We start from the raw sequence: 23,432 nt of genomic DNA, 5'->3' as shown, positions 1-23,432 counted from the left end.
ATAGTTGTCTTTCTAGAAGGTCTTCTGAACAGACCAATGAAAAAAAGATGACTGTTGATACCTGTTTGCCATTGTGGGTCACTGATGAGAGTATAGTTCGTAATGTCTTGAATCCCATTGCAATGTCAAGGAGATGAGCAGCAAAGAAAAAATTGTTGTAATGGCCAAGGACTGACATGGTCATGTACCAAGCTAGGTAAAGGAAAGACTAACAGAAAAAACAACTACATTACAGAACAAAATGACGATCATGTCTAACTTATTTCACAGTGCTAATGAAAAGTAGAAATTGCTTGAATGTGCTTTCCTACTAAACAGAAAATTGTGACTCTTCTTACAGAATTTTTGAGAAATTTCCTTTTGTTCAAAAATATCAAATCCACAAATGCAGAGTGCACAAGAAAAGGTCAAAATCAACAAATTCCACATTTCAATTTTTGAAAAACTCATTTTGATGTGATTTTTTTTGATTATATGTTTCTGGATGTTTACCTTTAAATATTGTTACACTAAGGATGTTACTGACACACTAAAGAATAAAAATTCCCAAATCAATTCAAAACACTAAAACTGCTACTTAACTGTGTAATGAAATTTATGAAGTTTACTACTCCTACAAATGTTCATTTCACTTTTTCCACTATCATTTCATTTTTTCTGACTAAAAGACAAGTACATACAAGAGAAATTTCAGACAGAGACTCTGCTAGAGGAAACATAATCCTGAACAAACTCAAATTCTTTACAGGTCATGCATTCTGTAGACTTGGTGAATTCCCACCCCAACCTCAAACTGCAAATTTCAGTCTTCCTGACTGAAGACAGATTACATCTTCATTCTCCAGCAGTCCTTGTTCCAAAATGATTTGTTACCCAGCAATTTTTGCACCGGAAAAATTAGCTGAGACAGGTGAGCCATGATCATGAGACCGTTTGCATTCATAAAATGAGCAATATTTTAAACTGTGAGATATTTAAATGGCCTTATTTATCATTCCTTTTTTAAGACTCATTTTTCGAACAATTAAAATCATTAGCCTCATTCTGCGTCAAATCCTACTAACAGCTTCAGTGATATAAATTACAGTAATTCCACAAACGTTAACTATACTGATCTGACTGCTCCAGAAATATTCAAGTGACTGCAGATGTAAAGACTATGGACAATATGAAAAAAATTAATTGGAACATATACAGATATTTTTTCAGTTTTACAGCACAATACTTGCTTATTCCTCATAAATAAATATTTCAGAAGGGTAGAAGCAGGAGGGAGTAAAACAAACTAAGATTCTTAATACTCAAGTAAACAGGTAAAGATTTGGACATTCTCCTTTCAAGCATCCAAGATCTTTACGTAGTCAATTAAATATAATTCAGAATATTTCATATGCTCTCTGAAGCACTTCAAGTTAGGATGGGTTTATTTTTAAGAAGGTATAAGTGTGTGCATTTATACACATTTATATACTGATTAACTTACATTGTCAGTGAAAACAACTCCTAATTTCCACATCTGATACTTAACATCAATGGAGTTTAGCCTGTAAAAATAAATCAATCACATTTTATATAAGAACAATATAAGAATTTATGCAACACAGTCTACAGGAAGAGTATTATCTTATAAACACAGGACATTACAAATTATTTATTTCTCTCAAGCTGAAATACATCAGAACCTTTTCCAACTTTACTTTGACTCTGGAACAGACCTAATTGAAACAAAAGCAGAAAAATAAATTACTACACACTATTTTGGAGTCACCAGACCTGGAACTGATCAATTTCTGCAGTGCAAAGTCATTCTGTCATAAGGGAACTTATCTGCTAACACCGAACCCAACTGAGCTTGAGGACTGCTCCTACTGATTCCACACTCTTCATTGTGCTGTAAATATTTAAATGCTGGATCTAATGGATGCTTGAGTTTGGGTAGATTCATACATGTTCAGTTTTGAACCTGGTATAAAGCAGATAAATGTAAATTTCTGAAGAATGTGATTTTCTGCAAATCTCTGTCACAGCTGTTTATTTTCCCACAGCACATTCTGCTGCTGTAAGTATAGATTTCTCCAAGGAGAGTATGAAAGATGCTATGAAATCATAATTTTTTTTTCTTGCTGTTAATGCATATGACATAAAACAGGCATTAGAAATATAACAGAAAGGTATGATTCTAAAAGAAGCATTTAATCAATCTCCTCCAACTACTTCATCCTGGTCTCTCTTTTTCCAAGAATATCAATAGAATTATTATTTTAATTTTCTTCCTAAGTAAGAGTCATGAATACACAGGGAAGATTAGGCAGTTTCACTGTCTTTTTCAATCAATAATAACAAACCAAAACAACAACAACAAAAATAAAAAAAGGAAAAAAGAATGAAATAATTTTTTCTAAATCCAAGCATGCGTTCTACTGCTGAACAATAAAAAGGCAGGAAAGAAAGTTTTCTGAAAAGTAATTCTGCCACATTATTAAACTGTATTGCTATGCCTCAGAGCCTTTGGATTCCAGCACTACAGTTTTGGTTGTTTAGCTGGACTCCTGTTTCTTGCTTTTACTCTTCCAGTTTTATTCTTCAGTTTCATCTTTACAAAAACAGCGCTTTCCAGAAAGCAATTCTTATCTACTAGCAGCCCTGCTATTCCATATAATTCTTGTAAATACGTTGGTAAGTGCTACTGTTACAGAAAAAAAATATGCCCTTACATTATAATCTCTACAGCGTTAAAAGTGTTCTGCAAAAACTGAGGGTATCTCTTTATCTCTTCTGTAAGAATGAAAATGATTACTATTACTTCGACTACTTCAATGTCTAGGAGATTCTTCTCATGTCTGGTAAGTACAGACAAGTATGTAGTTTAGGGAAAACAAATTATGAGAAGATCATCCAACTTCCAAGGTTTTACTTGATCCATAGTTTACCATCAAAATCACTTGAATATATTTCACCATTTCCTTGAAACCAGAATGTATAGTGCCAATTTTCTCCTTTCATTCTGATTGAGCTGAAAAGTAAAAATGTGAGTTTCTAGCCCAGTTAGATCAACACTATTAGAACAGAAATAATGTGATGCTTTCAAGCAGCTGTGCATTAGCATGAATCTTTATACAGAAGAAAAGATTATTCGTTTTTATAAGAACTCTGTCATGAATTATTTCACAATTAATGAATAATTTCACAAATTAATTCATTTTGCAAATTGTTTTATCTTATATAGCCATTTTTTATACAGAAGTCATACAATAAGAAAATTAAAACCTAAATGACAAACTTTGAGTTCACAGTTTTAACCACCTACAAAAAACACCACAAAAAGCCCACACCAAAATAAAAAAACAAAAAACAAATAAATCCGAACAAGAAGCAATGCTTACACAGCAGATAAGGAGCTATCCTTCTTTGGTTTCTTCTTTTCTCTAGCATCGCTAAAATCGAGAGCAGCTTTGTCCATTCCTAGTAACTCACTGATTCTGTCTCGGCCATAGAACTCACCATATTTATCCATGACCTAAAGTTAGGAGGAACATTCAAGAGAAGCAGTGGGTAAAAGTTTGGTTTCTGAAGAAAAGAAATTTAACACGCATTATCTTTTTCATTTGTTTGTTTCTTTCTATCATATAATTTAGTATTTTTTTCCTGCTTAATATCAATCACTTTGATAGATCCAGGAGGGCTTGTCAAAAATGAGATGTTTCTACTGATTTAATGAATACAGGAAAACAACTCAGCAGAAATAGAATAACTAAATTGTCACAGGCAAATAAAAAAAACCAAACACATCAAAACACATGTTTAGCTCACAAAGGCAAGAGATGTTTTGACTATTCATGAAAAGCTCTGATTAAAGTAAGATTTCTTGTAGGACGTATTTGACCTTTACACATTATTTTAAGAAACAAAGTAAAGAAAAATATCATTTAAATTTTCTTTAAATAGTTTATAAACATCCTTGATTTTTCTTTAAGGGGAAATACTTCACAGTGAAAAAGTTATGATAAATGTCCCTACTTACTAACTAGCAACACTGCATATTACACTTTGTGTAATACGTAACAACATTACAATTTGTTGATAGTTAATAATGCAACAAATAAAATAATATAGATAGAGTATGTAGGAATCAGAAGATCTCTAACAGAGAGTTCAATGTTTTTGAACAAATTTATAGGATTCACAAGATCTGGTAAAGATAGAGCTAAAATGTTATTAAGTGAACTCAAACTATCTGTCTATTTCTTAGAAAATTTGAGGTGTTTCATGGGAAATGTTTCTGGAAAAGAACTTATGCATTTCTATGAAAAGAACTTAAGAAATAAGCCTCACCTTTCTTTTCACAAATTTGTCCCAATAGTTGTTTGGAAAAGACCTGAAAAACACGTGTGAAAAAAAGAGGACATTTTAGATGGGTCTGAAGAGATAGGTTACTTACTATGATACAGAAATTATATACTGTTTGTTTCTAAGAGTCTGTGTTGTTGCTATCACCTGGCAATCCAGGTAGTCACTGCAATGAAAGGTACTAAATGGTGTTGAGCCTATCACACTAGCATGTCTGCAAAAGGGCAACTGAGCTGATGGCAACCAGACAAGGCTACAAAGCATTTGAAGTCACATAATTACAAGAGGCAAAGAGTCAGACTTTGAAATACATTCCCAAAAGAGAGACTTCAAGAGCCAATAAAAGTATCCAAGCCATAGCTCATTTGAACTGACAGCAATAAACAATCATCACTGTGCTTGTCAAAACAGATTACTTGGTTTTTTCTTCTCCTTAATATGTAAGCTGCTCCAAGATAGCGAAAAATAAAGGGTGACAATTATCTCCCTTGTTGCGCTGCTCACTCCTCTCTTCATGCAGCTCAAAAGTAAATAATAATAAGAAAGAATAATTCCTTACAAAACTATAGACTAAGCAAAAACTCACTGTGTGTTGATTACAAGTCTATCCCACTGCCCTTTAATATCATCTTCTGAGGGCTGTTCAGTGATATACAATCCATCAAATTCCAGCTTCCTTGCTACTTCCTTTTCTCTCTTAAAAATTACCAGTGGGACCTGCAGTTGAAAAAACATATCAGAATTAGTAAAAAATGCAATGAAATATCTGAAAACTCAGATGAAAGGCTGTTTCTTTAGGAAAATTAGATATGAAAACTGAACATGTTTAAATAATAGTTCAAAAAATTAAAAGAATTGACAACTGCCCAGAACACTCTGAGGTATAGATGCATGGATCAGTTAGTTCAAGAATCACAGAATTAAGAGTGCATTGCATTGCTGTAATAAGATGGCAAAAAAAATGTGAAGGTCCTTCCAATAAAAATGGTTGCATGATTCCATAGAACTACTACAATTAGTAATACAAAAGAGAGCTAAAATAAATATAAAAAATTATATCCCTAGAAAAAAAAAATAAAATCCTAGAAATTCTAGTTCTAAAATATTCATTTGGGATCATGCTTTTGGATTGCATTCTGGCACCTGGAATTTGTTAAAGAATTCTTGAAGTTTCACAGCATGAAGAACAGATTGTGAACAGTTAAAAGTAAAATCCTTAAACACTGTTCACATTCTGTGCATTTGATTTGTTATCTGTGCTTCTTTGCCAGCAAAGACACCTGAACAGCAAGGATCAAGCTTTTCTTACAAGTCATTTTTGTGTTCTGGATGACAATTGAAAGTACATTCTGAGAAGGCAGATGTAACTAGAGGTCTCAGTAGAGAGTTTTTTACTTAGAAGTCTGTTTCCAATGGAAATGCATGCTTTACTTTGTTAACATGTATGGTGGATTGTTTATTTATTTATTATTTATTTTGAAAATAAATACTGCTGTAATTACTTCACAGGTTTTCAAAATGCATCCGCATTGCAATGGTGTATGACTATTCATGGGTATACTGGAAAAATAACAATGAAAAGTAGACTAAATTAAGATGATAATTGTATTACATACAATAACAACAGTACTGATCTTATTTTCATAGAACTAATTGAGAAAACTATAGTGGATTTCAAGTGGAACACTCTCTAGAAACAAATGTACATAGAACTGCAGTTACAAATATTTTTAATAACGAAATCAATGCATCTCCAAAGACAGAGACTAAAACCACATTTGGTCCTTTCCTTATTTTCAGATTTGGAAAGAATGTAATTATTACCATTATTTGCTATAAAGAATGCTCATCACTTCTAGTCAGAAAATAAATGCAGTTGTAAAGAACACTGTGGGTCAAAAGGATAAAAAAAGCGTGAAGTAGAAGAGGACATCTCCATATACAGAAATCTGAGACTTCACTGTTCATGCTAACCAGTGAAACATGAAAATGTTTTTAGAATTTACTGATCTGCAGAGAAACTTAGAGTGGAAAATCAAACAGTGCTTGACAGTCACAAGAATTTCCTGCAACACTTGCCAGCCTGATGTGGTAACTGTGGAAACTGTGAACCTACAATCCAATGCCAGACCAGCAATTTAGGCTCTGGCCTGGAGCCTTCTGAATTCACAATTCACCTAATTCAGTTTTTGTTGTAGATTACAATAGCAGAACAGTATTTATATGATTTCTCAACTTGTTTAAGAAAAGGTGCTACAACTTTGTTTCAACCTATGGCACTCAATGGACAAAAAGTTTGCAGCTAGCAGAAAAAACAGTGATTAGTTTTTCTTACTTTCAAACAGTAGTATCCAATGATGCAGAAGAATGAGATGACTGTGTGTAAGATAGCCAAAATTCGTAGTGTGGGCTCCATGTAGCCACTGCTTTCTTCCAGGACATAATGCACGGCAATGACCCTCTGGCTGTCACTTTCCAAGCTGTCCAACTTCATATTTTCTCCAGTAGACACTACAGGAATTTCCTTTTCTTCTGTCACAGCAGAGGTGGAGACCTGTTTAAATCACTTAAATCTTAATATTACAGGTGTATTCCTTTGATGTTTCATACTACTAAAAGCTAAATAGTACAACTGAAAGCAATCAACAACAGAATTGTGAGGAAATCTTTTTCCCCTCCCCCCCCCCAAAAAAAATGTTCACAGCGACCACTTTATCTTGTTACACTAACTTATAACAGTGCTGATTTTCTTTTACTCTCTTTCCTTTGCAAGTGTGGGCCAAGCTGAATTTATCACCTTGAATTCAAGAAAGGGCACAGTCCTCCTGGAAGAAACTCCATGAACTCCCGACATTGCTGCATGCAATCTTTACGAGCAGGGCTCTTCCAAGAACTGAAAAATCTTGATTTCTATAATATTTACTACAGGCCTTGACAAAGGTGATCCGTGACATTCTATACAGCTGTACTCACTCTCTCAGGGGAGCGTGAGGACACAGGAAGACATCGCAGCTGAGGTGTATTAAACTAAGTTGTCACTGAAATTGGAGTTGGCTGAGTCACTGTACTATGAAATGGAGCATCTGAGGCACAGATACTTTTACTCTGCTGCATTTGTCACAACACAGAACTCAGGAAATAGCCAGTTGCGTGTTTCATGCAAACACATCAGCTATCACTGTTAGATCTCTGAAGTATCAGTCTGAAGAAGGTATTTACTCTGTTAGGTTAGCAGTTGGCTTTTTTTTGTTTTTTGCTTTTTACAGTAGGACACTGTCTAAAAAGCCTGAATGCTTTTCAGAATGCAAATTTAAAAGCAACAGTGTGATGAACATACCTTATAGAAAAGCAGGATGAAGTTGATGGCAAAGGCAACAAACAACGCCAACATCCTCATGTTATAAAAGTTTCGAGCAAAATAATTCTGAAAACATAAATAAAGTTTAAAAATACCCTGCCTCATAATGATACCACAGTCCTGAAATTCATTATTAAGCATTATTTTAGGGAAATTAATCTACACAACTAATAAAATATCAGTAGTGTAATGAACATTCAGTCCCAATCTGAAAAAGAAATTATTCTTTCACACTGCTTCAGAATTTCCCATGATTTCAGCCAGACTATAGCCATGCTCATTTTCTTTAGTGCCTTCCATGTCAGAAGACTGGAAAATTACGCATTAACTAAACTTTTCATGTTTATCTATTCCTTCTGATTTTAAAAACATCAAAAATGAAAGCTGAAGCACATGACACTGAGAGAAATCTCGTTCCAGTGAGCAAATTCTTGCTTAAACCTATGTTCTATGGTGGACTGAATATTTAAGGTACAAAATAATATCTAAATTTATAGTCATTTCATCTTGTCAATTGGGCCACTTCGTTTTAAAGATGTTTTACAAAATACGTCATGAAGCGCCTTCAAAGTTTCTAACTGTATCTTTCCAATTGTCTATAAAATAACAGTTTAAAAAATGAATTAACTAACAGTTTAAAAAAAGCCAAAATCTCAAGGGTTCAAAATAGTGCTATCAGAAAACCAGACAAATTTGAAGAAAATGTACTCCCAATTTCGCAAATGCATTTCCTTTACCCACATAACTCTTATCACTTACTTCTCACCATATAATTAATTAACACTAAGAAGTCTGCACAAAAACAAGCACTTTTAAAAGAAGGTGACATTATCTTTCTGAGAGGTTATCTTTGCCAGTTGTAACATTTTTTTGATGTAGGTCACTGCATATTCCCAATATATTAATTTTCTTCCATTTGCTTTTTACAACCTGGGAAATGGCTATTTATCACAGTTTTGACTGAGATTGTAGAGACTCTTAAGATGCTGTGTTCAGTATTTTTTATTAAAATAGTGGTGACAACACTGATGTTTTTAGCTGTTGGTGAGCAGTGCTTGCCCCTGAACCAAGGACTCTTCTATTTCTTGTGCTGCCCTGCCAGCAAGGAGCTTGGAGTACACAAGGAGCTGAGAGGGGACACAGCTGGGACAGCTGGCCAAAGCTGACATAAGTGATATACTGGCCACACACGAACAGTGAGTGTTAGGGAAAAAATGTGGAAGCGAGCAAGGGATATTCAGATTGATGGCATATGTCTTCCCAATCAGCCATTAAACATGATTTGCTCAGCCTTCCCGGGAGTGGCTGAACACCTAGTTGCCAGTGGAAGACAGGAAATGAATTCCTTATTTTGTTTTGCTTTGCTTGTGTGTGTTGCTTTTGCTTTGCTAGTGAACTGTCTTTGTCTCAGACCATGAGTTCTCACTATTCACTATTTTACCCTTCCAACACTCTTCCTGGCCTTATCTGGGGGCAGTGGGTGACCAGCTGCTTTTTTTTTCCTGTTGTTGTGTTTGTGGTTTTGTTTTTCACTTATCAATCCAAATGAACTTTTGCCTTTATATCCAATTTATGGATGACTATAGATAGAAGAATGAATGAGACTTATCAGATGTAAATGTGTCTTTTTCAGTTTGGTAGAACAATTTTGTGGGTACATTAATCTTATAATATGCAAATCACAGCATAGAAAACAACTTACAAGAAGCTTCTGTTGATATGCAATGATTTTCTTCCAGAAAGCTGATTCCTGAATTTCTGGTTCTCCATATCTGTGAGTATGAAGCTGTCTTAACTTCTGTTTTACTTTGTCTTCCTTTGCTTTCTCTTCTTTTTCTCCATCCTCTCCTCTTAGGATACGATTAAAACCAAAATAACATGACAGTTTAATAAAATTGACAGAAAAATAACTAAGCCAAGCCATATGAGAGGACACTGCATCATTCGACTCAAGTAGTCGTAATTCATGCAGTGCATACAAATTGGTAATAAGTATAGATATCCATCTTCAGCATAAAGCACTGGCAATTGTAACATTCTCGTTAAATCTACAGATAATTGAATTTACTAGTTTGTCACCTTGAAGTTAGAATTGCTAACTGGTAGAGGTAAGTAATGAAGAATCTTCCAAACTTATTACCTGAAGCTCCTCCTCATAATTCTGCAGTTCATATTTGCCTTGGCAAATGTCTGTCCAACTGCCACTGTCTGAGAACTCTCATCCAACCTCATGCAGTTCAACAATCTGATTTTCACACAAACTGAAAAATACTGTTTTTTTTCTTATATTTACAAACCAAGCTTCATGTTTTAACATGGCTTTTCTGTCCAGCCAAGGATGATGTAAGTACTCCCTCAGGAGGAGAGAGGAATAAGAAAGCTTGACAGCATTTCAATCTGTGATTATCACCATGATGCTTACAAAAAGTCATAGCCAGTGGGCTGCCTTCTTGAAGCACAACATCTTAGGAACTCAGAATTATTTTGGAAGCTAATGAGATTTGACATCGTGATAGATGAAAGGATTACAGAAGACCATTTGAGGCCAAATCAGAGTGAGAGGCAACTTATATGTTACATTATTAATCCATCTATCTACAGACAGAATAACTGATGTCCTAAGCTGCTTCATAGTGGGATATTCTCAGCAAACTTTCACTTGACAGTTTATCATACACTAGGGGTGGCTTCAGGGCAGGTAACAGCATCAGACACTTGCACTCTTTACAAAGAATACAGGTATCGCTGCACCTCACATAGCCAAGCAGTGTGATCAACAGTGAACTTCAATAGTCAGAAATACTCGCCTTTAATGAAGCTAGTAAAAATTTGTAGAAATTTGCTGTACTGATTACAAAGAAGAGTATTAATTATTGGCAAGAATTTACCATACCAGGAGGGCAATATGGAGATAGCTTGAGAGTAAGGGATGCACTCATAATTTTGATAGTAAGAACCATAGGAAAGGGGAGTGCCATGTTCACTGGTTAAAACCAAGTCCTATGTTTTGCTTTTTTATTCTCAATAATCTCATTAACATTAGATTTTATCATGTCTTAAAAGGCCTCAAAATATTATTTATGAAATACAAATGATCTCCATAAAAATGTGCAAGTATTCAGTAATTCATTAAAACCATAATGGAACAGCAAGCTTTTGCAAAATCTAAATAGCTCTAAGTATGAGATAGCAAATAGGATGAGCAAAACAGATTCAGTCTCTACCACTGACAGATAACCACTCTGGAACACAAATGCTCTTACAATTTTTCCAAGAATTTTTTTTTTTTTTCATTTTCATACTTGCCAAGAAAACATTAAATGAATACATGAAATTAAGCCCAATTAAAACAGACCTGTATAAAATGATTTGTCAGATTCAAGATATTTTTTACAAGTGTACTCATTTCACTGAAACCTATATTTATAAAATCTTGGAGTGAAATTCTTTGTATGGGCTTCGCTTGTAAATGTGTCTTGATGATGAAGATGGATTAAAAAAAAACAACTGTGGTATTTGAATGGAAACAAAATTAAATGCAAAGGAGTAAGTATAAATCAAGTTGATTTTTCAGTGAAACAAATGTATTTGCAAGATCACAGGTTAGAATTATACATACTCTGCTTTTTCAGGTTCAGATTTTGTTTCTTCCTTCTCTTCCTTTTCATCTTCTTTCACCTGTTCCTAAAGATAGTCAGTTATATATATATGTATATATATTTTATGTATCTAAACACTATTAAACAGAACAAAGTTAGTTAAAAAAAATATACAGAGTGAAAAATTATAACTTTGGGTGTTTTTTTTGTTTTTTTAACAGTTGAAGCTCTGAAAAAAAAAAAAAAAAAAAAAAAAAAAAAAAAAAAGATCCTTCATTTTAGCCATGAATTATAAGCAAACCATATTGCCAGGTATTTAAAGAAGGCTATAATCATTTCAGTTTATGATGTCAGTAAAGACAAACTTTATCCATTATATGTGATTCCCTAGAAAATGCAACAAAAGCCACACAAAAATAGTCGCAAGTTTTGCTTCTAGCCTGTAATTTACATATGAAAAAGAGAAATGTACAGCACAAATAAAATGTATGGTTACCTGGACTTTTTCCTGTGCCTCAGGCATTGGTGCTACAGAAGGACTGCTCAGTAAATCGCTCAAACCAGCATTTGGGTTGTGAGGGATCAATTTATACTGTCCACCTTCTCGTTTCAAATCCAAACCAAATATATCTGAGAGTAGATCACTTTCCTCTGATAAAGTTCTCAAATCAGTCAAGTCTTCAGTAGGCAGTGCAGTTTCTGCTGGCTTCCTCTCCCCCTCTTCTCCTTCCCCACGCACCTCATCCTGAGTGGGATCTGGCATATTGGCTAATAGTTCAGCCACCTTGATTTTCTTTGCTCCTTCTACTAGGCTTCCTCCAAGCAGCAAACTGCAAATGATGCGAAAGAAGCCCCGGAAGACACTATAGGCAAAATGCAGTAAACCCACTAAAATGCTCCAGTAGGAAGAAAATAAAGCCATAACCATATCCTTCATGGTCATTTTCTTCACTTTTTTCATCTGTTTCTTTAGGCTCTTCATGCTGAGCATTTTCATAAGAGTCATTAAATTATACTTGAGCGCTACTAATGCTGACTTCATAGTTACAAGTGAGAAGAAACCCATTCCAGGATCCTGTTCCTCAGGCTTATCCTTCTCATTGTCCTCTTTATTTGCTGATCTTTCATTCAGATCTGACTCAGAGATTTGGGCAGCCAGTTGCATTTCAAAGATGGTATCTTCACAGAAATTAACAAAAAGCTCCATCTTTTCTTTCTCCCCACCTTCATTAACAACATCAAATATAAACTGTCTCTTTGACTCTTTTACCTGAGGTTTTTCCCACTGAGTCCGACTTGACTCACTTATTTCAAAATACACTCGTTCAATGCGCTTTGCACTGCCCATAATTTCTATACGTCCAAGAAAAGGCTGAAAGTAATTCAGCACACTTTCTGACAGTTCAAGAAAAGTTTGCAATCGAGTATCATGGGGCATGTGTTCAGAAAGATTGGTCAGGAGAACAGCAACATTGAAACCAATGTCTTTGGCAGGCTCATGGAATCGTTTCACAAACTCCTCATAGTCCAGAGTCTCATTCTCATCCGTTTCAGCACATGATAGCAGAAATTCAGTTTCAGACTGGGTGTAATGCTTATGGCTTTCCATTGCTTTGTGGAAATCCCTTTTTGAAATTATGCCTTTGCCATCAGGATCATACTCTTTGAATGCATCAGAAGAAGTCAAATCCTTCAGTTTTAAGAACATATCAAAAAACTTCAGAATCATCTCCACATTGTTGGACGATTCCACAAGCATATCAACCATTTGCTTGCCAATAGTTCCATTCACAACATTACCTAGATGTAATAACATATTACATGAAGATGGAGATATTGATAGAAGCAAACATTTTGGCAAAGAGGAAGATTGGTAAACCACTGATTAACACACTCTTACGAGGAAACCAACTATAAAATTAGAAATCTTTTACAAATACCACTACCCAAAGACTTGGGAGAAAATGTGACTGAATATTTGCAAACAGAGAAAGAAGGAACAAAAATGCCATAGAGAATGCCATTTGTTACATTTAATAAAGTGCTAGACACGGGCAGATTTTCAATACTAACACTACACATTTTACTGTGGTGCCAGACAGAATTAGTGTCACATTAGTGAGGATGACTAGTTTAGCAGGTCCCCCATAGAGTGCTGTCTACATATAATAACTCACGTTGCTTCTCAGTTACCTCATCTGAGCAAACTCTAGCAATCCATATTACACTGCAATTTAGGCTGCATTTGCTGCCCTCCTAGTTCTTTCAAGACAATAAATGTACATGAAAGAAGCAAAAATTCTTTCAATTGTCTATGTTTGTGTATTTCTAAGCAGAATACTATTGATAGCCTCTAGACAGGAACTACATAAATGTATTCCTTGACACTGATCATGTTCTCTGTGGAATGATAATTTTCAATTATTAGTTTTAAAGGACTAAGAAGAGAGGACTAAGGAGAGTTGAAGCCTATTATTTATGGCCATTAAAGCTATTAATGAAATGATAAATAATTTGTTCAATTCATAGAATTCAGGATTCCAACTCCACCAGTAAAATTTCTCACTTAAAGCCAAAAGTTAAGCCAAGTTCACAGAAACAAAATATAACTTCTGTTATAGCTGGATGTCATGCAATTATGACATGAGGAAGCAATATAAATTATATCAAACACACTATAGAAATCTCTCATGCAATTTATGACCTAAGATCTCTCACAACTGTCTCATTAAAGTTAAAAACCTAAACATTAACAAAATAACTGTAAAAGAAAACAAAAACATTAAATTTTACCTACCTTCCAGCATAGACAGCAACATGACAACCATATCCTTCTGAAGATCCATTAATTCTTTCAGTAATTCAATTTGACTGGAATCCTAAATAATGAACACAAACATATAAATAAGATGTCTATCGACCTTGTCATTCATCACTACTGTGGCCTACACAATCACCGACTTTTTTTTTTTTCTATTCTGAATATAATAAAGATAATCCAAAATCATGATAGTTTGCATGAAGATTGGGAAATAGACTTAAGCAGAAATTCAATGCATCATTTAAAAAAACAGCTTTCAATATTATGCAGTCTACTGGGAGGCACCATATATTTAACCATAATAACTGAGACCTCTAGCAGAAAGTCTGCAGACCTAAGTAACTGACCCATTTTCAAGGTGTAAAATCTGAGGGTAAGGAGAAAAATTATTTAAGCCAGACTATTTTCAATTATGCAACACATTTAAAGAATACATAACATGGACACTTGATCTGCAGTATAAAAAAAAAAAAAATAAGGAAATTGTCATTGCCTTCAGAGTTTAATTGCTTAACATCTGAAATTTATTCATAATTATCACACTATTCTCAGAAAACATCAAATTACTTCAAAAAATTGAGAATTATTGCGTTTGATTAAAAATGTGCAATGTAAAGTGAACTGCATTATTTAAAAAAATTAAGAAGCTGAAAAAAACAGTGTTTAAGGATAGGATTCTTCTTCTCTAACTTTAGTCCTCTTCAGAACTGTCTGCGCTAGTTTCCCATACGTTCTGTAGATCATGAAAGGAGTACTCACATCCAAAAGCAATGTACTCACTCTAAAGCTTAATTACAAATTTTCCCTATTGAGAATAGAAAAAGCTTAAATTTTTCTGCAAAATCACAGAAAACAAGGAGGCATAACTTTGATAGGCAAAACCTGAGCTGGCTTTTTTTTTTTCTTTTCTGATTTCAGGTGATATGCTTTATTTTCAGCTTCATTTAATCAGCTTTGAGACCGTGGACAGTAATTCTTTTATAGGCCTGCTATTCACATGCACTGTAATTCCATAGTTTACGCCTTGAAATGATTGTTTATTATTTCACCTCTTTCTTAGTTTTCCTCTTGCCTTCACCATCAACTGCTGTTATTATTTACTCGCAGTAACAAATACAGTTAATCTTTACTAAAAAGTCATTAACTTTAAAAGGAAGAACAAAAAGATACCTGAGACAGCTTCATCTGCATGTGAGCAAATACATGAAGAAAACCAACTACAGCATCCCATAGCCTGCTGTGTGCCAGGCTTTGCTGATTCCCAGTACATGGACCCTGTTTTTTAACATTGCAATAAGAGAAAAAAAAGCAGGTTTTATCTATAAGAAACTCGATTTAAAAAACAAACAAACAAACAGAAAGAGAGGTATAGTATTGTCCTTTAAAAATGCTTTGAAAAAAGAAACATAAATATAATTACCTATTTCATAACACCTCCAACCATGAGCAATGCCAATTGCTAATAGCTATTCCAACCCTGCTTTAGCCAAGTGTCAATTAAGAATTCAGAAGGACAAAAAGTATAGGTTAGCTATTCAGAACTTTAAACTATGGATGTGAGAGGAGCACAGATCTTCAAGCTGATGTACTTGTAAATTAGAAATAACCTTATACAGTACAGATGCAAAATTGTTATAAGAGATTAGAGACTAGGATTCCCGATTTGTTGGTTTGGCTTTCTTTCCAGTAAATCTACTTGTAGAACATGGCATTAAAAAAATATTATTCTAAAAAAAAAATCGTTTCCAAAAAGCAAGATTACAAAATCTTTTGAAACCTCAGACAAAAGCACATTAAATATTTACTAGCTAACAATATTTCTTGTGATTTGCCATATAAGTATACAATAAACATGCATGTGCACATGTATATTAGTTGCTGCTACTTGTATTTATTCAGCACAGTTATCACACCAGTATAATACGTACAAGATTATTTTTTTTTTTCAAAACACTTTGAGATTAATCATTTAGTGAAGCACTTCATTTTTCATTTTTTGTGAGGAAATGAATGCTGCCTCAGAAATAATTAACTAAAAAATCCACCCTACTATCATAGAATCACTTCAGCTGAAAAAGACCACAAGGATCAACAAGTCCCCAGCTCCCCGCCACATAATCTGTACATTGTAAACAACCAAAGAATGATTATTTACAAATAGGTGTAAATTAGACTGCATTATTAAGGCCTCAAAAGAGCAGAGCCAGTAACACAAAACTTCATTTCCAATTTGAATAAAAGCACTAAAATCATTTTGAAGTACAATTCCATCTATTTGATATCCCCACCTATACCTCATTTTACCTGCATTTTTTTAATATTTGAAGTATTACTCATTTTCTTGCAAATACATAAAATTACAATGAAATATTTTACCTGGATATACTCCGTGAGAGTATTGAAAACTTGTTTCGCAACCTGGATGGCTTTGGAAAAATTTCGTTGCCCTTGTTCATCAATAACGTCCTTCCCAGAATAATACCAATAGAAATCACTAATGGACTCCTAAAAACAGTTGTGAGAAGCACAGAGATTACACAATTAGTTTCTTTAATCAATTTTTCATCAAGATCAGAAAAACATTAGTTAGGAATATAGTTTCGAAAAGTAATTAGCTTATGGTTTTAAATGATCCCTCACAGTTTGTCAAGTATTACTTCAAGAATTCTCATCTCAAGGGAATTGATAGGAACAATAATGAACTGACAAAAAGAGAAAGAAAAAACATTAAAAAAAAAGGAAAAAGAAAAAAAGGAGATTGGTTGCCATCTGCTCTTAGAAATGAAACTGTTTGCATTCTGAACAGGAGGACACATTATTACTGTGATGTTGCACGCTGATCATAAAAGAATCTCTCTTTATACTCTGCGCTTGATACCCATTCAGTTGTGGGAACAAAGGCAGTTTTGTATGCAAGATGCCTGTTTCCGTCTTCCCCAAAGGAAACATCATAAAAGTTTCAACAAAGTAAGCAATGGAATAGAAATTGCTGTATTACCCCTAAAACTTATACAGAATGTGTAAAGATAAACAGCAATATTGATAACAGCAGTAACTTAAAGAATACTTATTTTAATAAGCCGGAATTCTTAGTCACAATACATAAATGGTTAAGAGAAAATTTTTCTAAATAAAAATGAAATGAAATGAAGCAGACTGAGTGCCATGTACAGTGATTAAACATCACTGGTAATGACTGCAAGCTTTCATATTTAAAGATTAAGGATAATCTTCAAAGTGGAGGCTTGAAAGGTTTTTAAATCAGCCTTCTGCTTTCCCTCCTCCCCTTTACCTCAATTCCTATACCCATTTCCATATTAGGAAATGTTGAACTTCTCTTACGTTTCACTTTGTGCTATGCATGTAACAGACCAGTGATAAGTTAATCAGAATAAGGATGAAAAGGCTTTCTGGAACTGGAGTCAGTCGACAATTGCATACTCTGACCTGTGCACTTGCTTAGCACCTACCTACCTTCTTCACATGCTGCATCATAGAATCATTTGAGTTGGAAAGAACCCTTAAAGGTCATCTAGTCAACTCCTCTGCAATGGACAGGGAAACCTAGAACTAGATGAGGCTGCCCAGAGTCCCATCCAGCCTGACCTTGTGTGTCTCCAGGGATGGGATATCTACCACCTCTCCGGGCAACCCATTCAGTGCCTCACCACCCTTATTGTAAAACAAACAAACAAACAAACAAAACAAACACAACAAAAACACACAAAAAAAAACTTATATCCAAACTAAATCTCCCCTCTTTTAGTTTGAAACCATTCCTCTTGTCCTATCACAACAGACCCTGCTAAAGAGTCTATCTCCTACTTTCTTATAGAAACTCTTTAGATACTGAGAAGTCCACTCTCAGATCTCCCAAGAACAGTCCCAGCTCTCTCAGCCTGTCCTCATAGGTAAATGGTCCATCCCCTTGGTCTTTTTTCTGACCCTCCACTGGACATGTTCCAACAGCTCTATGTCTCTACTATTCTGAGGACTCCACATCTAGACACAGCATTCCTGGTGAGGTCTTATCAGCACAGAAGGGGAGGATCACCTCACTAGCCCACTTCTTCTGATGCAGCCCATGATTTGTTTATCTTTCTGGGCAGCCGGGGCACATTGTGGGCTCATGTTCAGTTTGCAATTGACCAGTACACCCATGTCCTTTCTGGTGGAACAGTGCTTTAAGGATGAAGTTTGTTCTTGCTGTAAACAGAACATTTTGTTGCAAGAAACCACTTATGCTGAAGGAAATTCCAAAGAAATTAAGAAATTCTAGGTTTCTATGTAGAACAGTCTACCTTATGATCAAAATAAATAAAAACCATGATGGTAAATGTTGTATAAATAGCCATCTTTGTCATCTACTTAATTTGTACAGAAGTTAACCTACCTGAACTCTCAATAAGTAATCCACAGTGGAAATGATAATATTAACAGTTGTGTTGTTACCAGTCTGAGTTCTCAGGTAATTCTGAAAATCTAAAATTTCAAATAAAAGATTTAGTCTAAATTAAAGTACAAAATGTACGAAATTATTTCTAATTAAATTCTGAATAAACATGATAACATGATCTAGGAAAGTGTATCTTAAAGGAATGGATTTTTATTATTCCACTAATTCTATTTGAGAATTTAATCATTTTATTGCAAAGATCATATCAATTTATCAGCAAAACTTAAGCCAGGAATTTGATTTTTTTTTTCTTTTTTCTCAGCTGTATAAGTTTAACGTGGCCATATTTATGACTAATTTCACATCCTAAGAATTCCATCAATACTAAGAGAATGATGCCTAATATATATTTTGCAAAGTGACAAAGAAATCAACTCTCAGATTTACACGATTCCTAACTGCATGGTCATATACACGTCCAGTGGTTAATGCAAATTTTTTTCTCCTCTCAATCTCTGGCCAGAAGTTATAAATCATGTGCATTTTCCTATACTATTTATCTTTTCCAGTCAGGTCAAGACTGAAAATTCATCAGTTTGGAAACCAGAACCTTTTCTACAAGGCTTGAAGAGATTAAATGGTCTGACAATTTATCACATATAAATATTTTTCTTTCTGTCTAGCAGTTTCACTACATTCTATAACATTTCAGGAAGACTGCCCAACTTACAGCAATGAAGAGCTTTTATCATTAGTTATCTTACAGTTAGTGCCACCTTGGCTTATCTGGAAGGCTGCCCACAAACCTGAATTGTGTCCTTCACAAAGCAATTGAAGAAAGCGAAAGAGGTCACAGGTGAACTCATCATCCTGCATCACCTTTTCTCCTGCAGAAAGTCCAGATGGAAGCACAGTTATCAGAGGCTGACAGCTAGTACTGCATGCCCCCTGCAGAAAATCTCCGTATTTAATTTTAAGGAAGATGGAAAGAGAAAATTTATAGCCTACAATCTACCTGAAGCACATGTGACTTGTGCTTGACAGATAGTTTGTTTCAAAAAGTCTTAATTAAAAAATAAATAAATAAATAACTTTGGTTTTATAAGTATGATGACATGAGCATGGCAACATTTTAGAAATAATTCATGATTTACATTCTTGTTTGAGTATTCTGGGCATGAACGCTGTATGACAAACAAAGGTTAGGATCAGAAGAATTCTGTTACAGTCCATCGCAAAACAAAGTACTTAAAAAGAGGATTAATTGAATGGCAATGAAAATCATTCCTCAAGTAAATGATAAGATTTGAAAATATCTTCAAATAACCCAGGATATATAGCTATCTGCATTCTCCATAATCATTTAGACAGGATTTAGTACCTGTTTGCTACTGATACAAAATGGATCTTGGGCTTTTGTTTCTCTTGACAAAATAAAGCAATAAGATGAACTAGAACAAATGTTAGTGTGCTTCACTGACCTAGGTTCATTTTTTGGTAGACAGATAACATCCTAAAGTATAAATCTTAAAACAATTTTCACGATCCTTCAATAGACAATAGTATACTAGTAAGCCTTGTATTAAAACAATGCTATTTCAATTATTTCAACACCTACACTTAACTTCGCATGCTGAACTGAGATGAGAAGAAACAAACATTCATTAGTGAAAACAATTACAACTGCAAAAAAAATAGAACAGCAGCCGATAAAAGATAATAATAATAATATTGGTGATTAAAACAAATAAAGGGTCCACAGGAATTTCCCCTTTTAGGACTTTGGACAAGTGTTTGGAATGGAAATAAAAATGGAAACCACAAAACTTAATTTCTTTGAGAATATACATCATTTGAATATGTGGCTAGGTGTTACTTTTGGACAGCAAAATGGAAGAATGAAAATATGTAGGACAACTGCAGAGAAAATGGATTACATACTACAGCTTGCAAAATCAAGTCCATAGAGGGCCCACCTATGTGTTTTTTACATATCAAGACATCACTGAATCAAAGCCATTTGCATGAATAAGACTACAGAGTAAGTTAAAATATTTTTAAATCTATTCTCGCTTTTAGTTCACCCACTGATATTTATAAATGTTATAAAACAAATTCCAATTTTAATATTTTAATGGTTGGGGAGGGCATTTTATTCAGCTGTACCATACAGAAATTACAAAATGAATACAAGGTATTGGACAGTTCTGCAAAATCAAATTGTATGCATGTATGTAATCTCACATATGCTGAAAAAGTTAATCCTTTTGAAAATAATCTTTTTCTCTGTTTTACAGTAAATAATAAATAAAAAACACTGCTTCCAACAGCTTGGGCATACTAAGATTTTAAATAATGCTAGTTATCCATTTCTACAGCTGACTGAAATCTGACTAAAACCAATGCTGCTGTTGTCAGGAGTTTTATTTTTCAGATGTTACTTAGAGACTGAAAGAGGTGCCTAGTTGGAAACTACAGAATTGAAGTGCAGATTCATTTCTTTCTATAAAATCTAAGAATACAACCTTTGCTGTTGCACACACAAATTCATGCCACTTCACACAAATATTTATTCAGAAAATGTACATAGAAATATGCACACCGCATACAACATGGCTCTGTTTGTCCTGACACTGTCCCCTTTAGCTTTTGTTGATATGATGTATATTCTGGCACATATTTGCTTAGACACATGTAAAAATAGTCAAAATGCTGCCATTGCTCATGTTATATGTAAATGGTATGACTACACACATGAAAAATTTATGTGTGTAGTTTTGGAAAAACTGATATCCTGTGTTTATGATGTATAAGAACAGAAGTATAACTATACAGGAAATGAAAATAAGTTTGATTGAAAAAAAAATGAAATATGTCTGTTTCCTTGAAAGTGCACGTGTCCAAGTTTGATAATTCTCTGTTTTGTTATTGCTTGATTGTTTATTATTAATATCCTTTGTGGAATACATTTGGCTTCTGTTACTCAGAAATATTGACACATTAATCTTCCAGAAAGGATCAGGAATTCTTTTTGAAGGCAGCTCAGCAATGCAAAGATCTCTCATAGTAAATTTATTCTTACTGATGATACTTACACTGCATGCCTTTGATACTTCAAGAATCTGATTCAAAGAAGAAAAGCACAGATTTTCTCACCAAGAATCATTTCTCCAAATTCAAGCTACCTAAGTGCCCCTTATAAATACAAACACTGATTCAAAAACAGTAATATAAACGTAGAAAACACCGCTGCAATGTGGGCTACAGAGAATTACAATGAACTTAGAGAACCACATTAAGTGAGACTACGCCAGAGAATGACAAAAAATTATACACTGATTTCACGTAATCACTGTCGTTTGCATAATTCCCAGTTTAATAACACATCCTTAGCTATCAGATCAAATTCAATGCTAAAATTATATTATTATATTTTATTATAATAAGTTTTCTGAGAACTTATGGAGGAACAAAAAAATGCCACAATACAATATTAATAGCTAAAAATAAAAATTTTCCTAAAAAGAAAACAAACAAACAAACAAACAAAAAAAAAAACGATTTACTGACACTATTACTAGGGAGACAGGTAACTTCCAGTTACATGAAAAATTTGATTGAAAACTTACTCTTCAACTGGGAAGAAATAATACTAACAAAAAAACCTTCATACTATGAAAAGTAAATTTACATGTTATAATTATTTCTACATGTATGGTACAGTTACTGTTTGCAACACAAGACAGAAAAGGTGGGGTGTTATCTTAAACTTGCCAGCAGTATTGTAAAGATTGTAACCTAGACATTAATCTAGATTATACTCATGAGTTTTCCCTGTTTAAGAACTGCCATTTTCAGTATGATTTCTTGAAGAATTTAACCTGGAATAATTACTATTAATTACAGATTTTATTTAAAATTAAAAGTGAGATTTGCATTTGCAAGCTCCATTTGTTGTTAGTTACTAAAGAATAGCCCTATTCAGGAAAGATGTGTATCTTACCAGTATTAATTATGAATAAAGAAAGCGTTTTGCCATCAGATATCATTACAGTAGTAAGCTAACACTTGCAGCTTAAATGTTCTTTCCATGTCTGAATTCTGGTTTCTTTTCTGAAGGATGAAATCAACTATCCCATAGGTGATACAATAGCACATGACAAAGACTGTCAAATATGGTGCAAAACAATATAAATGGTCCTCTTGAAATTTCCATTTGCATGTTAATATTTTAAAGATGTCTCACACGTAAAGTATCAGTTAAATGCAATAAAATTTTATCCTTACATTAATTTAGACAGATAAAAAGATTAGACTAAAAACAGTCTAAAATTTAAGAAGTCTGTAGTCCAATGTACTAGCATTATATCCACTGAAGACAGTGTTTTCTGAGAACAGTAATAACGTTAGTACAAATTTTATCAACATGAAAGACTGGTACATTATGTTTCCATAGATATGCTAGTGATGTTCTCTTTAAGATAAAAGCAGAAGAAAATGGGATGGCAAATCAAAATGAGTAAAATTTCAGGCGCAAAATTCCCCTATCAACTCTCACATTGCTCACATGGGAACTTACTCGCCTTTCTACATGTCAAACCATAAGCTGGCACAACTGTCTACTAAAGAGAATTACCTAGTTTAGCTATATTACATTTCCTCAGATTAAAAGAAACTCGGAGAAATACTTTTCATTACAATACCTAAAAGACTGGAAAGGTATTACTGTTTCACAAAGGGTGTTTTGTTAAAATTCTAGCTGAGTGTTAGTGATCACAGAATCATAGAATGGTTTGAGTTGCAAGGAATCTTCAAAGGCCAACTGGTCCAACTCCTCTACACTGAGCTGAGTCTGTCTCAACTATCCTTATTATCATTTTCTATCTGTGCAATTAGACAGATGTATTTAAC

At 34.0% G+C, this 23,432-nt stretch overlaps 1 protein-coding gene across 8 annotated transcripts in view; it reads right to left on the bottom strand.

Annotated features, from left to right (window-relative positions):
- RYR2 (ryanodine receptor 2) overlaps positions 1 to 23,432 on the bottom strand; it is a 314,525-nt gene that overhangs the window by 7,441 nt on the left and 283,652 nt on the right. For all 8 annotated transcript variants that reach the window (XM_072331791.1, XM_072331794.1, XM_072331787.1 and 5 more), the window contains 15 exons: positions 19,328 to 19,408; positions 18,519 to 18,607; positions 16,502 to 16,630; positions 15,296 to 15,400; positions 14,102 to 14,183; positions 11,801 to 13,104; positions 11,325 to 11,389; positions 9,408 to 9,555; positions 7,685 to 7,771; positions 6,683 to 6,901; positions 4,934 to 5,064; positions 4,333 to 4,375; positions 3,384 to 3,517; positions 1,484 to 1,544; positions 62 to 208 (listed from right to left, as the gene is read on the bottom strand). In XM_072331791.1, the coding sequence (XP_072187892.1) occupies positions 62 to 208; positions 1,484 to 1,544; positions 3,384 to 3,517; positions 4,333 to 4,375; positions 4,934 to 5,064; positions 6,683 to 6,901; positions 7,685 to 7,771; positions 9,408 to 9,555; positions 11,325 to 11,389; positions 11,801 to 13,104; positions 14,102 to 14,183; positions 15,296 to 15,400; positions 16,502 to 16,630; positions 18,519 to 18,607; positions 19,328 to 19,408 (2,825 nt within the window). The remainder of the gene's footprint in view (positions 1 to 61; positions 209 to 1,483; positions 1,545 to 3,383; positions 3,518 to 4,332; positions 4,376 to 4,933; positions 5,065 to 6,682; positions 6,902 to 7,684; positions 7,772 to 9,407; positions 9,556 to 11,324; positions 11,390 to 11,800; positions 13,105 to 14,101; positions 14,184 to 15,295; positions 15,401 to 16,501; positions 16,631 to 18,518; positions 18,608 to 19,327; positions 19,409 to 23,432) is intronic.

Source organism: Excalfactoria chinensis, chromosome 3, assembly GCF_039878825.1.
Source record: "Excalfactoria chinensis isolate bCotChi1 chromosome 3, bCotChi1.hap2, whole genome shotgun sequence".
NCBI classification, from domain to species: domain Eukaryota; kingdom Metazoa; phylum Chordata; class Aves; order Galliformes; family Phasianidae; genus Excalfactoria; species Excalfactoria chinensis.
The sequence above is the reverse complement of the archived record's forward strand: the minus strand, read 5'-3'. Positions and strand labels throughout refer to the sequence as shown.